The sequence below is a fragment of the Balaenoptera physalus genome (genome assembly GCF_965194825.1).
Source record: "Balaenoptera physalus genome assembly, chromosome: 18".
Lineage (NCBI taxonomy): Eukaryota > Metazoa > Chordata > Mammalia > Artiodactyla > Balaenopteridae > Balaenoptera > Balaenoptera physalus.
In genome coordinates, this window is record NC_138899.1 from 10807463 (window position 1) to 10822524 (window position 15062).

Here is a 15062-nt window from a genome sequence, read left to right on the forward strand (position 1 = left end):
ATAGATATGTAAAAATTTCTTTAGAGCAGACATTTTTGTATCAGAACTTAGCTAGAACTTAGTCACATGGCCACACCTACCTGCAAGAGAGGATGAGAAATGCAGTCCATGGACCTGGCTAAAAATTAGGGTTTCTATTTCTAAGGAAGAAGGGAAAAACAGATAATGACACTGTGGTAAGCAACTAGCAACCAGCAGCTGATGCTATTTTAAGTATTTCCAAATGTCTTTGAAAACTTCAGAGGTTATTCCAATTTATATTCCCATCAACAATGAGTAAGAGTTCCAATTTCCCCATATGTTCTCCAATAACTTGGGCTATCAAATATATTAATTTACCAATCTGATGGACATGAAATATTAGTATCTCCCTGTTGTTTTAATTTGCATTTCCCTGATTACTACCAAGCATAAACATCATTAACCATTCTAGTTTCCTATTCTTTGAAATGACTGTTTAATCATTTTTCTATTTGGTTGCCTGCTCATTTCTTATTGTAGAAGTCTACATATATTCTTGATACAAATTTGCTTTGAAAATAATTTCTACCAGTCTTTAGTTTGAGTATTCCATTTTTTTTTTAAATTTATTTCTATATTTGGCTGTGTTGGGTCTTCGCTTCTGTGCGAGGGCTTTCTCTAGTTGCGGCAAGTGGGGGCCACTCTTCATCGCAGTGTGCAGGCCTCTCACTATCGTGGCCTCTCTTGTTGCGGAGCACAGGCTCCAGACGCGCAGGCTCAGCAGTCGTGGCTCACGGGCCCAGGTGCTCCGCGGCATGTGGGATCTTCCCAGACCAGGGACTGAACCTGTGTCCCCTGCATTGGCAGATGGATTCTTATTCACTGCTCCACCAGGGAAGCCCTTAATTAATTAATTAACTTATTTATTTATTTTTGGCTGTATTGGGTCTTCATTGCTGCTCGCAGGCTTTCTCTAGTTGAGGTTAGCGGGGGCTACTCTTTGTCACAGTGCGTGGGCTTCTCATCGCGGTGGCTTCTCTTCATTGCGGCGCAGTGGCTCTAGGCGCACGGGCTTCAGTACTTGTGGCATGTGGGCTCAGTAGTTGTGGCTCACGGGCTCTAAAGTGCAGGCTCAGTAGCTGTGGTGCACAGGCTTAGTTGCTCCATGGCATGTGGGATCTCCCCGGACCAGGGCTCGAACCCATGTCCCCTGCATTGGCAGGCGGATTCTTAACCACCAGGGAAGTCCCTGAGAAATTGCTAATTTTAATATAGCTATTGCAGAGATTGCTAGCTATCCACCAAATTCCATTCTCTCTCTCTTCCACAATAATGGTGGGAGCTAGATACGTCTACTCAGCTAAGCTATATTTCCCAGCCTCCCTTGCAGCTTGGTGATTAAGTTCCCAACACTGGAATGTACCTGTTAGTAATGTGTGCTGCTTCTGGGTATAAGTCTTAAAATAATGGACGTGTGTTTGATCACTGTCTCTTCACCCTCCTTCACACTGTCATGTTAAAGTTAAAATCCAGAGCAACTTAAGAATCCGCCTGCCAATGCAGGGAACACAGGTTCAATCCCTGGTCCTGGAAGATCCCACACGCTGCGGAGCAACTAAGCCCGTGCGCCACAACTACTGAGCCTGTGCTCTGGAGCCCGCGAGCCACAACTACTGAGCCCACGTGCCACAACTACTGAAGCCTATGTGCCTAGAGCCCATGCTCTGCAGCAAGAGAAGCCACCGTGATGAGAAGCCCGCGCACCACAACGAAGAGTAGCCCCCGCTCGCCGCAACTAGAGAAAGCCCGTGCGCAGCAGCGAAGACCCAGCGCAGCCATAAATAAATAAATAAATTTATTTATTTATTTATTTATTTTAAAAATCCAGAGTAACCTTGCAAGCTATATGTTGAGGATAACAAAGCTACCCAACTAGTCTGGGTCTCTGTGAGAGTTTCATGGAGCAAAGCCTATCTACCTACTCTGAACTATTACATCAAAGAGAAATTAATTTCTGTCTTATTAGCTGCTGCATTTGGGGTATTTTTTTTTTTTTTTTTTTTTTTTACAGATACTTGGCCAAATATGCCAAATATGTTTAAGAAGGATTTCTTAGATGACAAACAAATAGTAATTATTTTAGGCTGACTTTTCTTTGTGTCTAGTATAAAAAGTCCCTTTTGAGATCATAAAAATCTTTGGAAAAAATACAGGAGAATATCTTTAAGTTTTGCTTTTCAAATACAGGCTTTAATACTGAAATGTGGTTTGTGTATAGGTGAGATAAAGATTTATATTTTTATATGAGATTGGCCAGTTGTTTCAGCACTGTTTATTGAATATTCCATCCCATTGATTTATAATCACCTCTGTCATATACCAAATTATCATAGACACATGACTGTGTTCTGTTCCACTGGTCTGTGCTTATAACCTTGTGCCAATGTCACACTACTATGATTACTAAAACTTTACACTATATCTTGATATTTGGCTGGATAAATCTCTCACTATTTTTCAAAATTATATTGGCAATTCTTGACATTTTACTCTTGCATTTGAGTTTTAACATTCACCTATCAAATTACACACACACATACACATATACAACTATTAGGATTTATAACAGAACTGCACTGAATGCATGAACTGACACAGGAAGAAATTACATCTTTACAAAATTGAGTCTTCCCATTCATGAGCATGTTATATCTCTGTAATACACACACTTTTATAATTTTCTCCATAAAGATCCTCAACATCTTTTCTTAGACATATTCCAAGGCCCCTTAGGTTTTTGGTCATTTCATATGGTATTTTTTAAATTGCATTTTCAACTTGTTTGTTGTTGGCATATGGGAATGCTGTCAGTCTTTTTTATATTTACCATATAACCTATAATTTTTCTGAATTCTCATTAATTTTAATGTCTTGGTTGTATAAGATTTTTTATACAGGCAGTCATAGTGAATGATAACAACTTTAATTTTCTTTTTTAGTCTTCATGTTTTTCATTCCTTTTCTTTTCTTATTGCCCTGGATAGACTCTTCAGTAAAATGTAGAACAGAAGTTGTGAGATTAGCATCTTTGTCTTGTTCCTGACTTAAAGGGGAACGCTTTCTAATGCTTACTCTGAGTTTTATGGGATACTCTTTAATCACATTAATAGAATTCCTTTATTATTCCTACTTGGATAAACTTACAAGTATGTTTTAAATTTTATCAAAGCTTTTTTCTGAATCTTTTGAGATGATCATATCATTTTCTTCCTCTAATTTGTAAATGCGGTAGATTATATCATTTTTTATAATATTACCCCCAAGCTTTTATTTTTTTATTTATTTTTAATTTTATTTATTTTTTTGGCTGCATTGGGTCTTTGTTGCTGCGCGCAGGCTTTCTCTAGTTGTGGCGAGCAGAAGCTACTCTTACTTCGGTGCATGGGTTTCTCATTGCAGTGGCTTCTCGTGGAGCATGGGCTCTAGGCGTGCGGGCTCAGTAGTTGTGGCTCGCGGGCTCTAGAGCTCAGGTTCAGTAGCTGTGGCGCAGAGGCTTAGTTGTTCCACGGCATATGGGATCTTCCTGGACCAGGGATCGAACCCATGTCCCCTGCATTGGCAGGCGGATCCCTAACCACTGCACCACCAGGGAAGCCCCAGATTATATCATTAAATTTTTTACTTGTAAGACCATCCTTGAATTCCTGAGATAAATCCTCCTTAATTAAGACTGTGGTTTTTATACATGACACATTTGATCTGCTCATGTTTTATTTAGGATTTCTGCATTATAAACATAGAGTGAAACTAGATCACAATTTTTCTTTCTCTTACTATCCTTGTTAAATTTTACCACCTTCATCAAATGAGTTGGGAAACTTGCCTTCTTTTTTTAAATTTTATTAAACTGTGGGTATAAAATAGGAGTTATCTGTTCCTTGAAGATTAAAAATCATTATGAGCCTTAAAGGTTTAAAAGCATTATCAGCCTGGTGTGTTTTACTATGGAAATTTTTAAAATAAATAATTACATTTGTTTAATGGTTGTATGTTCATTTAGGTCTTCTATTTCTTCTTAAAGCAATGACTCAGATAAAGACTACATTAGGCTCCAGTACAATACTGAACAGAACTGGTGAGAGCTGGCATCCTTATCTTGTTTCCAAACTCACAGGGAAAATATTCAGTCTTTTCCTTTGAGTATTATGTTAGCTGTGGTTTTTTTGTAGATGTTTTTTCTCTAGTTGAGAAAGATGACGTCTACGTTTACTGAGAGTTTTTATCATGAACTACTCATTTATTTTCTATATCATATTCTCTCAGTTGTGTTCCCATGATATTTTTAAACACCCTAAATTAGTCATTATCATTATTTTATGAATACTTGTTTCAATATTCCCACATATTGATGATCCTCTTCTTTATGTACCATTTCTTCTTGCTGTCTACTCCTTCCTTCTAGGTTTAACAGACTTCTTCCTCCTGTACCTCCTATAACTTTTATTATGATTATCAAAGATGAGTGGTAAATTCCCACACTTTTTTGTCTGAAAAAATTTTTATTTAGTCCTCACTTTTAAATAATAGTTCAGTTGGGTATGGCATTCTGAGTTATAGTTATTTTCTCTCAGCCCTTTCAAAATATTATTCCTTTATCTTCAGATATCTCTTGTTAATGTTGAGAAGTCTGCTACTAGCTTAAATGTTGTTTCCTTGTATATAATCTTTTACAGTTTCTGATGTTACCTCGTTCATCTTTGAACACCCTAAAACAATTTATTGGCATTTCTTCTTCTTTCAATCGCATACTTTAGTATTACTTACCTCATATTATTTAGTCATTTTACATAATTGCCTTAACTTCCCCAAAATAGAACAAGCTACCTGATGCTGTACAAAATGCTATACGTCTTTTCCTATATAAAGAAGCACCATGGGACTTCCCTGGTGGCACAGTGGTTAAGAATCCACCTGCCAGGGCTTCCCTGGTGGCGCAGTGGTTGAGGGTCTGCCTGCCAATGCAGGAGACGCGGGTTTGAGCCCTGGTCTGGGAGGGTCCCACATGCCGCGGAGCGGCTGGGCCCGTGAGCCACAATTACTGAGCCTGCGCGTCTGGAGCCTGCGCTCCGCGGCAAGGGGGGCCGCGACGGTGGGAGGCCCACGCACCGCGATGAAGAGTGGCCCCCGCTTACCGCAACTGGAGAAAGCCCTCGCACAAAAAAAAAAAAAGAAGACCCAACACAGCCATAAATAAATAAATAAATAAATAAATAAATAAATAAATAAATAAATAAATAAATAAATAAATAAATAAATAAAAAAAATTTAAAAAAAAAAAAGAATCCACCTGCCAATGCAGGGGACACAGGTTTGAGCCCTGGTCCGGGAAGATCCCACATGCCACGGAGCAACTAAGCCCGTGTGCCACAACTACTGAGCCTGTGCTCTAAAACCCGTGAGCCACAACTACTGAAGCCCATGAGCCACAACTACTGAAGCTCACGTGCCTAGAGCCCGTGCTCTGCAACGAGAGAAGCCACCGCAGTGAGAAGCCCGCACACCACAACGAAGAGTAGCCCCGCTCGCCTCAACTAGAGAAAGCCCGCACGCAGCAACAAAGACCCAATGCAGCCAAAAATAAATAAATTAATTAATCAAAAAAAAAATATATATATATATATAAAAAGAAGCACCATGCTCTCTTATGGAATGGGGAGTGGCACATTAAAAAAAAAAAAAGATCAAAATGCCCTGAGTTTAGCAACAAAAGCTTGTCAAGAAAGATATCAATCTGTTGACAATTGGCTAATGTTTAAGTACAAACAGCAAATGAGTAAATTACCTATGCACTGACTATTCTGTGCACAATTTATTGTTTGGCTTTCAACAGATGGCTAGCATTCTTATTAAAAATTGTTTAGGGGCTTCCCTGGTGGCGCAGTGGTTGAGAATCCGCCTGCCAATGCAGGGGACACGGGTTCGAGCCCTGGTCTGGGAAGATCCCACATGCTGTGGAGCAACTAGGCCCGTGAGCCACAGCTACTGAGCCTGCGCGTCTGGAGCCTGTGCTCCGCAACAAGAGAGGCCGCGGTAGTGAGAGGCCCGCGCACCGCGATGAAGAGTGGCCCCCGCTCGCCGCAACTAGAGAAAGCCCTCGCACAGAAACGAAGATCCAACACAGCCAAAAATAAATAAATTAATTAATTAAAAAAAAAAATTTGTTTAAACATCAAAAATGTATTCATTAAGCTCAGCAAAGATTTCGTCTGCCAATATGGTAATTTATAGTGTGTATATAGATCTGACTCTAAGTGAATTTACTGTGAAGGGGAATAGTCCTGACTATTTCTAAACATACAATCTAAGCTGTTTCCATCACTGGGGTTCAAACATATCTGAGTAATTTTGAAAGAACAGGAAAACAACCACCTTAAATCTATTCACATGAAAGACTGAGAAGCCTCCTGGGAGTAAACTTATTATCTTAAGCAAAGAGAAGATTAGGTAGCTTGATCTTGAAACAAAGTCTTGGTGCCTAGAGGAGACATAATTGTGAATGTACCATAGTTCCTGAGATTAGGCATTATCCCTAGTTCAGACCACTGTGGGTTCAAATCTAGGTTCTAAGGAGACAGAGGGCTATAAATAAAAATGAAAATACCTTGTTCTATTAAAACCACTGACAGAATACATTGTAGACCATTTTGGAACTCTCTTACAGAGTATATCACAGATAATCAACAATTGCAGAGCTTTGGCATCTCCATATTACCAGTACATTCATCACCAGCTGTATCCAAAAGAAGCAGCTACAATGCACACAGAAGAGATGCCTGACAAGAGGGACAACACCCAGCAAAACTAGCAACCAAAAGGCATGAAAAAACCACAGAAGAAGGTAAATCTTTGGAAAATGGATTAAAAACATAAAATACTATTAAGTACTAAATCTGGCAGCTTACCAGACTTGTTCTGAAAATACCTACAATATCTCTTGAGCACCCTAGAAAAATTTAGATGGAATTTTACCAGACGCATACAGCGCAAGGAGCAGGGTTATTTTAACAATATGGTCAAGGTATGAGAGAGAGGCATGCAGCCTCAAATTGAGAATGTCAGGGGACTACTATCTGGGAAGGTAAATTTGTAACCTATTCCTCAAATCTGCAATGCAGTTGATTTTTGTCAATCACACTCACTATGATATGATATTTTAAAATTAAGGGCTTCCCTGGTGGTGCAGTGGTTGAGAATCCGCCTGCCAATGCAGGGGACACGGGTTCGAGCCCTGGTCTGGGAAGATCCCACATGCCGCGGAGCAACTGGGCCCGTGAGCCACAACTACTGAGCCTGCGCGTCTGGAGCCTGTGCTCCGCAACAAGAGAGGCCGCGATAGTGAGAGGCCCGCGCAACGCGATGAAGAGTGGCCGCCGCTTGCCGCAATTAGAGAAAGCCCTCGCACAGAAACGAAGACCCAACACAGCCATAAATAAATAAATAAATAAATAAATAAATTTAAAATTAAGATACTTCTGACTTTACGAAAACATTTGAGTATTTTAATAACTGAAAATTCCTACTTTTTCCCATAGTTTACACTTTTTTTTTTTTTTTGGTTGTGCCGCACAGCATGTGGTGTCTTAGTTCCCCCACCAGGGATCAAACCCGTGCCCCCTGCAGTGGAAGCAGGGAGTCTTAACCACTGGACCACCAGGGAAGTTCCAGTTTACACATGTTAACAGCTAGAAATAGAATGTCCACAGAAATCTTTCACAGAACGACAACCAAGATGAAAGATGTCACCCAAGGAAGTAAAGTATGGGAGTGGGGGGGTAACTCTAAAGTGTAATCCCAAAAAATAAATAAATAGAGTGTAATCCAATTTCAAAACAATATATGTCTTTTTACTATCAAATAGTACTTTGGACTCACCTTCCTCAGAGGTTCTCAGATCGTGTTAGGGTAACATCTTTTCCCAGCTTTTCTAAGTAAGAGAATGAATACAAAAACTTAAATGATTTACTAGCCCAGATCCCAAGTTAAAGCCCAGACCTCATCTCTCCTACTGTCTTTTTTGCCAGAAGCAGTACTAACCCTCTTTCCAACAAAGAGGGTGGGAGATGCCATAGCAATGTCACAGCAGCAGCAGAAACTTTGAATATGAGGAGGCTGAGAGGAAACGACAGAAAGGTGACTCCCAAATACTGAGTTGAGTATTAACCCTGTATTATACACACTCTGCAGACCAGCTGAACTTCTTTCGTGGGCTGGACCAAGGCATTTCTAGACAGGGCTGAGTGCAGACTCAAAGTGAGTAAGCTAAGAAAGGGAAAGGGCTCCAGGAGGTGCCCAATAATCTCAGAGTAGTTTCCTTTCTACAACTCCGCAGCCAAAAATAACCCAACAGTGAAAGGGAGCTACGCCAAGTACTTCAAGTATCAGTTAAATTTCCTCCTCTTCTTTATGAATTTGTATTATTTATTAGACACTTGACACATGTTTAAACACTTACATAGCTCCTCCGTTTCAGGAAATATGGCTTGTTCAGCTGAAGGGGGAAAAAAAGCATATAATGAGGGAGTTAACAAGGGCTATTTTTTTACAACATTCTTTAAAAACTGAAAAACCTCTTTAAACACCAGGAACACCTTAAATAATTCACTCTAGGCCTGCGGCGCCCATGATGTGGACGCTTCCCTCTCGGTTCCCTGTCTGGCCACGTGCTCACCGGATTTCGGCCCAGACAGGTGGGCATGACGGGCGGCCCGTGCAGCCACGTGGGGCCTCGAGGCCTCCTCGCCGCCGTCCCCGCGTTGGGGGCCCACGGTGGGTCGGCACGCCCCGGGGAGGTCGGACCCCGGAAGGCGGGCCAGCGCCCTTTGACCTCGGACGCGCAGGATGCCAGGAGCAGGCGGAAATGGGCCCCAGGCCCGTCGCGGCCTGGAGGCAGCGGCTCCGAGGCTGCCGGGAGGGCCTGGTGGGCGGCTGGGGGAGTCAAACGGTGCCCGAGGTGCTCTGTCGCCGGCACTACCCCGGGGACTTGTCCGACCGCTGTGGAGGATCCGGGAGGCCACAGCCTCGGGCCCCCAGCCCCTTCTCCCTTGGCGGGCGGGAAACGGCGCCCTACGGAGAAAGGGTCCACGCAGAGGCCCTGGAGGCGCCCGTCGGCCAGCTTGGCGGACCTTTGGCCTTCGTGGCCGCTGTGGTGCGGGGGGAAGGTGAACGCGAGCTGCGTTCTCTCAAGTCCCGCGCACTCCCGTGGGGGGGGGGAGGGGGGGGGAGGGGGGGGGAGGGGGGGGAGGGGGGGGGAGGGGGGGGGAGGGGGAGGGGCGGGAATTGGGAAGCGGGGACTGAGGGCCCGGCCGGGAGAAAGGAGTGCGAAACACGGCCACCAAGTGCGTCCGGGACTGCGCCGGCTGCGGGGGCGAAGGGACGCACCTGCCTCCGCCCACCTGGGCCCCGAGGCCGCTGCCGCTGCCGCTGCAGAGCCATCCTCGCGGACGTCGCCGGGGACCGGTACCCGGAACCTCGCGGCCCTCGAGTGCTCCCCTCCCTGGGGGCGACCCGAGTACCCTTGACCGAGCCCCGCTCCCCAGGGCTGAGAGAGTTTGACGCTCCCAAGGAGCGAGTCTCAATGCAGGAATTCCTCCTGCCTTGCTTCCAGAGTTGAAACCCCGGAGGCCGTCGGTTCTGCAAAGAGGAGCAGTCGGGCGCGCAAGCAGCTGATGAAAATAATTGTCCTCGCACACAACCCTGCGGCCAGGGGCGCGTGCGCGCGCGCGCGCACACACACACACACACACACACACACACACACACACACAACTTGCCTCATCTAGCTGCCCAACCTTAGTATTCCGGGCATGCGGTTTTCAACAACTTGCTTGACACAATAACAAAGACATTTAAATGCCAGGACGCAGACTTCACTTTTTAACCTGCTGAGAGAAGCTACTTTCAAAGCTTCCCCACCGCGAATAAACTGACAAAAAATATGGGGTGCACTTATAAATTAAACACCTTACTCTGAAAGCAACGTGCGTTAATCAGGTTTCTAAGGCAATAGCCATCTCTGTCTTTTCCTATTCACCCAAATAATGCCCCAAGAAGGAACCCCTTTACCCAAGAGAGAGCTGGGAAAAAAAAAAAAAAAAAAGAATTATACCCACTGCTAGTAAAAATCATCTTAAATCAATAGAGCACCACTTGAACTTGAGTTTCCATTGTTTCACTGAATCATCAATGTTTTTAATTAAACAGCTACCCTTTCTGTTAAAACATTACATAAAAGGGTTAGGTTTCTACTTTTGTTGAGGCAGCTGGCGTTTGTTGGCTGTTGTGTTTGAGCAACAGACTGTTCAATAGAAGCGAGAAATAGCTCAACGCGCTCTTAATAGACCTGTTTCAACAATGTACCTTGGAAAGGAATACATTGTGTTATTGTGTTAGTTTGCTACAAACCTATTAAAAGAAAAATAGCATCCATCAGGTCTAACAAAATGCATTTGTATTATATGCACTTATCTGCTTCAAATACACTTCTTGGCACAATGTCTAGAATTCAACTAGATCATCAAGAGCTGGATGGAAGAACACATACCAGTTAGGTAATGATACACGGGCTAAAAATAATAATAAAGGAAGGTCTAAACAGACGGTAATTGCCACTTTTGTTTGTTTATCATGAGAAATGCAGGCAACCCTACTTCAATTGAAAATATCTTGCAGAAGCATGGACTCCTATGACAAAAACAATTTTAAAAAAATTTCCAGCGTAGGAATATTGATTCAGAGCCCATATTTGGAACGAATCTGATACACTTTCGATAGTAATTTGTTTCAGAGAAGGATTCAGGGCAGAAGTGATGCATTTTAAAAGCAGAATTAAATAGCGCAAAGAGCTGGGTTCTTTAGGGAAATGTGTGAAACAAACAAATCGAAAGCAAGGGTTTCAGCCAAGAGGTTGGGGAGCAACGCTGTCTGGCAGTAAGAAAGGAGGTGCTTCTCGAAAGTGCTCTCTTTAAAATGATTTTTAACTTATTTTATTGTATTTTAAACACAGAACGAAACTTGAAGCAAAGAAAGAAATAGGCGGCTTTGCCACTATGGATAGAAACTATGGTATGTTTCAGGGAGGGCTGACACTTGGACCACAGATCTTCGGAAACAGAGCCGCAAATGATGAAGCTAATTTAGCTCTGAGATCCGCTTAGTGGAAAATACACCCAAAGTAGCATCTGTCAGAGGGAGACATCTTTTGCTCCCACAAAAGGCAATCGATTTCGTTTCCAACCTCAGAGTGCCCAACATTCACTTTCAAGGGCAAAAATGTTTGGGGCACGAGAGAATAGTATACTGTCTACAATTGAACTCAATTGTCCATAAAAGAGAACTTACATAGATTACAATAGCACGCTTTGAGAGATGTCTATGTTAACAAATAGATGAAACAATATTCTGCCCAATGAAGTCAATCGTGTTTTACATTTCTGAATTAGTTAATTATCAGGTGAAGATTTAGAAAAATGTCACGCTGGAACTTTAGATGACAGTTTTACCATATTGTGAAATAGCTATATTAGACTTTTCTAGAAGGCATTTGAAGTCAAATAGCTGATATGACTGCTCTCCACAGTTAAGATAATCTTTTCCTCAAGAAGGGTGTGTGTATGCATGTGCTGGGAGGTAGCTGAGATGTGTTTGATGTATACTTTACGACTTTTCACTGATAATGTCTCCTCTCTAGACCAAATCAATTTTTGAATTAATTCCCTTGAATTTAAAAAATGGAAATGAAATCATAGATCCCAAATTGCATGTTATGAAATTAGTTTCTCATAAGATTGACAGAAGAGTTGACACTTTCAAGGTGAGATTTTTTGATGTATCAAATAATCTACCAAAGATGAAAGAAGTTCACAATAAATTGGTTTGGCCATGATATGAAATATTGTTACTAAGCCTTTCTAAAAAGTCTTTGATTTTTAATTTATAACTTTTAGAAATGTTTGTGTGACAGAAGTTAAGCTATCTAGGGGAAATATTCAATGATTTTAATTTGAAGAGAGTGTTCAAACAAACAAAGAATCACCAAAGAGATCACTTGAAAACCCAGCAGAGGAAGAAATGTATTTTAGAGGAAGACTGTAATTTGATTCCTTGTTTTATTATTGGTCTTGAAAATCCTTGATTCTCCACTCTTGCAAAGAATTTTCAATAATATATGAATGCTAAATATTTTTATCTCTTTATCTAAAGTAAAAAAAAATCCAAATAGTATGTACTATAATTTGCCTCCCCTTGAAGAATAGGAAGAAGACCATATGTAGATTATGTTCTATATGCCCCCCCCCCGAAATCTCCCTCGAAAGAGACCTTTAGACTATTCATTTATTGTCACTCATATCTAGAAAAGTTTTAACCAGTCAAATCTTTTTAAAAAATCTTTACTGCCATTCATCCTAAGCAGCATCTAATTTGAAAGATTCTGTAAAGTATAAGTGTCAAAGGATCTTCTCTTTTCAGTTTCTCGGTCTGCCTTAGGTAGGTAAATGAATATCATTTCAGATTTCCTTTTAGTTTCTCTTGCCCTTTAGCTCAGAAGTATGGGAAGTAAGAGAGGTTAATATTTTTTAAACATTTCTGCCACACGGAATTATTTCAATGCCATTCTCTAGTGTTGTGTCTGAAAAACGGGTGGCCGAGCCCGCTGCCTGCAGCGCCAGACATTCAGCCGGATCCACCCCTGGGCACAGTCGTCAGAGGGAAAAGATTCAGCTTCCAAACTTGATTAAAAACAGCCTAACAGTCTCTGCCCCGCTAAAGAACTGTGAGGCTTGAGAAGCTGAGTAAACTGCCTAGGAGCAGAGGTGGCTGAGGTCTAGATCCCTTTCAGATGGTTATTGAGAGAAGCTCAAAAAAAAAAAAAGCAGTAGATCAGTAGATAGTGGGCTGCAGAAGGACAACTTGTCCTCCTAGATCCGAAGTTGAAATCGACTTTACACAATTTAGGTGCTGACAAAGAGCGATTCTACCTTGTAATGTTTCACCTTAATTTGAAGGGAGAAAGGAAACACATGCACATACCAAAGACCTACTGAGATGCTGGGGAAATGTTAACCTGTTTCTGAGCTACTTTTTTTTTTTTTTTTTTTTTGCTTCCTTTTGGCAAATACTTCAAAATATCCTTCTCCCGCTGAAGATATATTCTGCGGGATACAATTAAAAGAAAAATACCTAGATGGAAAACTGAAAGAGAAATGAGGAGTGTATAGGTTGGTGAATAAAATAGATGTCTGTCAGCATCTTCTTAAGAATATGCTGTCCTCGTTGTTTTTGCATGTGACATTTTTACAGTGAAAAACTAAAGACATCCAAACAGGAGTCCAAATATCAAGAGAAGTGGGAGGTTTCCTGATGTGTTTCAATAGTAAAATGAAAATTGTGTCTGTGTGTACCTACGTGTTCTCCTTCGATTTGAAATTTTATTCCAGAACGTGGTGCAATTTGTTACTTTTTTTTTTTTTTTGTGGGCACAGGAGGAGGAAAATATGATACATTTGGGGATTTTTCAGTAGTGCTGTGTTTAGTTTTAATTTTCCTGTATTTTAAAATAAACACTTTGACCAAAGCATGTTTGATCTCTGCAAGAAGGAAATATACATTGTGAAGGAATGTGCAGCGGTTGGGTATGAAAATGGGGTTGTGACTCACAGCTGCAGGCAGAAAAAAAAGGCGTCATGGTGTCAGCCAGAGGTGTTCAGTCTAATAATTCAAGCTGTAAACTGTATCCCCTAAAATTACCTACATAATAAATCATTGTGTGAAGAAAAAAAAGTTTGGACTGAAAAGTGTAAGTGAAACAGAATCCTCAGGAGACTTCAATGCTGGGACCTATTGGCAATGATGTGAAATATGGGTTTATTTTGTCCAAAACTTTAAGAATCAGAACAATACTGGAAATTACTCTAGTAGAGCTGATTTTTTTTCTTTTTGCCTTGGGTTTCAACACATTTTTACATAGTCTGTTACAGAAATGGGTTGCACTTTTTCTCCTCTCCTGATCACACAGCCAAAGCTGCTTTATGGGATTTCCAGTCAATTTATACAGCTTCAAGAGAAAACTCAATTCAAGAACGGCTTTATTTTCAGAAAAATAGTATTACTAAGTTATCAAATACATATCAAGAATGGAGGCAGAAATCTTTCTGGAAATTACCTTAGGTTCCTGTCTCAGATTTCACTGTTGCTTATAGGTAGCAAATAAAATATCACTTTTATGTAATCTGGTCAATTCACTTGCCTAGGAGTTCACTGCAAATTGAAACACTTAGGCACTGTGGTTGGGAAAGCCAGTGTCAAATTCTGGAGACTTGAGAAACGGGAAACTTTGGGATGGAATGCACCCGTTTGGAGTAAAAAGGAGCTCAGTGCCTGGAGAAAAGACGCAATTGTCAAGAGGAAGTTTAAAGGCCAAGGACAGACGAAGTCTTTGAAACAATGAGGGTGAGGAAGTCAAGAAGCAGACTCACCAAAACCACATTGAAACAATTTATTTTATAGTCTCCCCTACATTTCCAGAATTAGTGAGCAGAGAAGCGCCACACTGGGAACGTGAGCTGTGAGCTCTAGCGTGCACACCGGCCCTGCGAGAGGGAGAAAGTCAAGTTGACACGGGTCTCTTTCGCCTGGGCATTTCAAATGAAAATATAAGGAGGAGGGCGGAGAGAGAAGGAAACAAAACGAAGCTCGAAAATACTGACTCCGAAGTCTGCAATAAAGATTAACTGGAAAAAAAGGAAGTCCATAGCAATTAAAACTCCTACCCCGGCTCATTAGTATTCATGACCTTATGTCCAGCTTTTCTGTTTATCTTTCTCCCAGGATCAATATCGAAGCAGCGTGGGCCTGGGAGGAGCCCAAGCCGGGCCCCGCGTGCGCCCGACCTTTCGCGCCCTCCCTACAGGTCAAAGCATCTTCAGAACCGCCCGGCCAACGCCCGCGCCCATGCTCATTAAAGCCACCATTCATCTGCCAGCGGGGAGAGGGAGGGGGAACAGGCCCGGGGCGGTGGTGGGGGGTGGAATGGGCAAACAGACCCA

The 15062-nt window shown here is 41.9% G+C and overlaps 1 protein-coding gene across 1 annotated transcript in view; it reads right to left on the minus strand.

Moving 5' to 3' along the window:
- LOC309647568 (uncharacterized protein) overlaps window positions 1-15062 on the minus strand; it is a gene marked incomplete at its 5' end in the record, with an annotated part of 31920 nt that overhangs the window by 12682 nt on the left and 4176 nt on the right. Inside the window, 3 exons of the mRNA XM_082434985.1 lie at window positions 7894-7945; window positions 8474-8509; window positions 9400-9714. Coding sequence (XP_082291111.1) covers window positions 7919-7945; window positions 8474-8509; window positions 9400-9714 — 378 coding nt within the window. The 3' untranslated portion in view covers window positions 7894-7918. The remainder of the gene's footprint in view (window positions 1-7893; window positions 7946-8473; window positions 8510-9399; window positions 9715-15062) is intronic.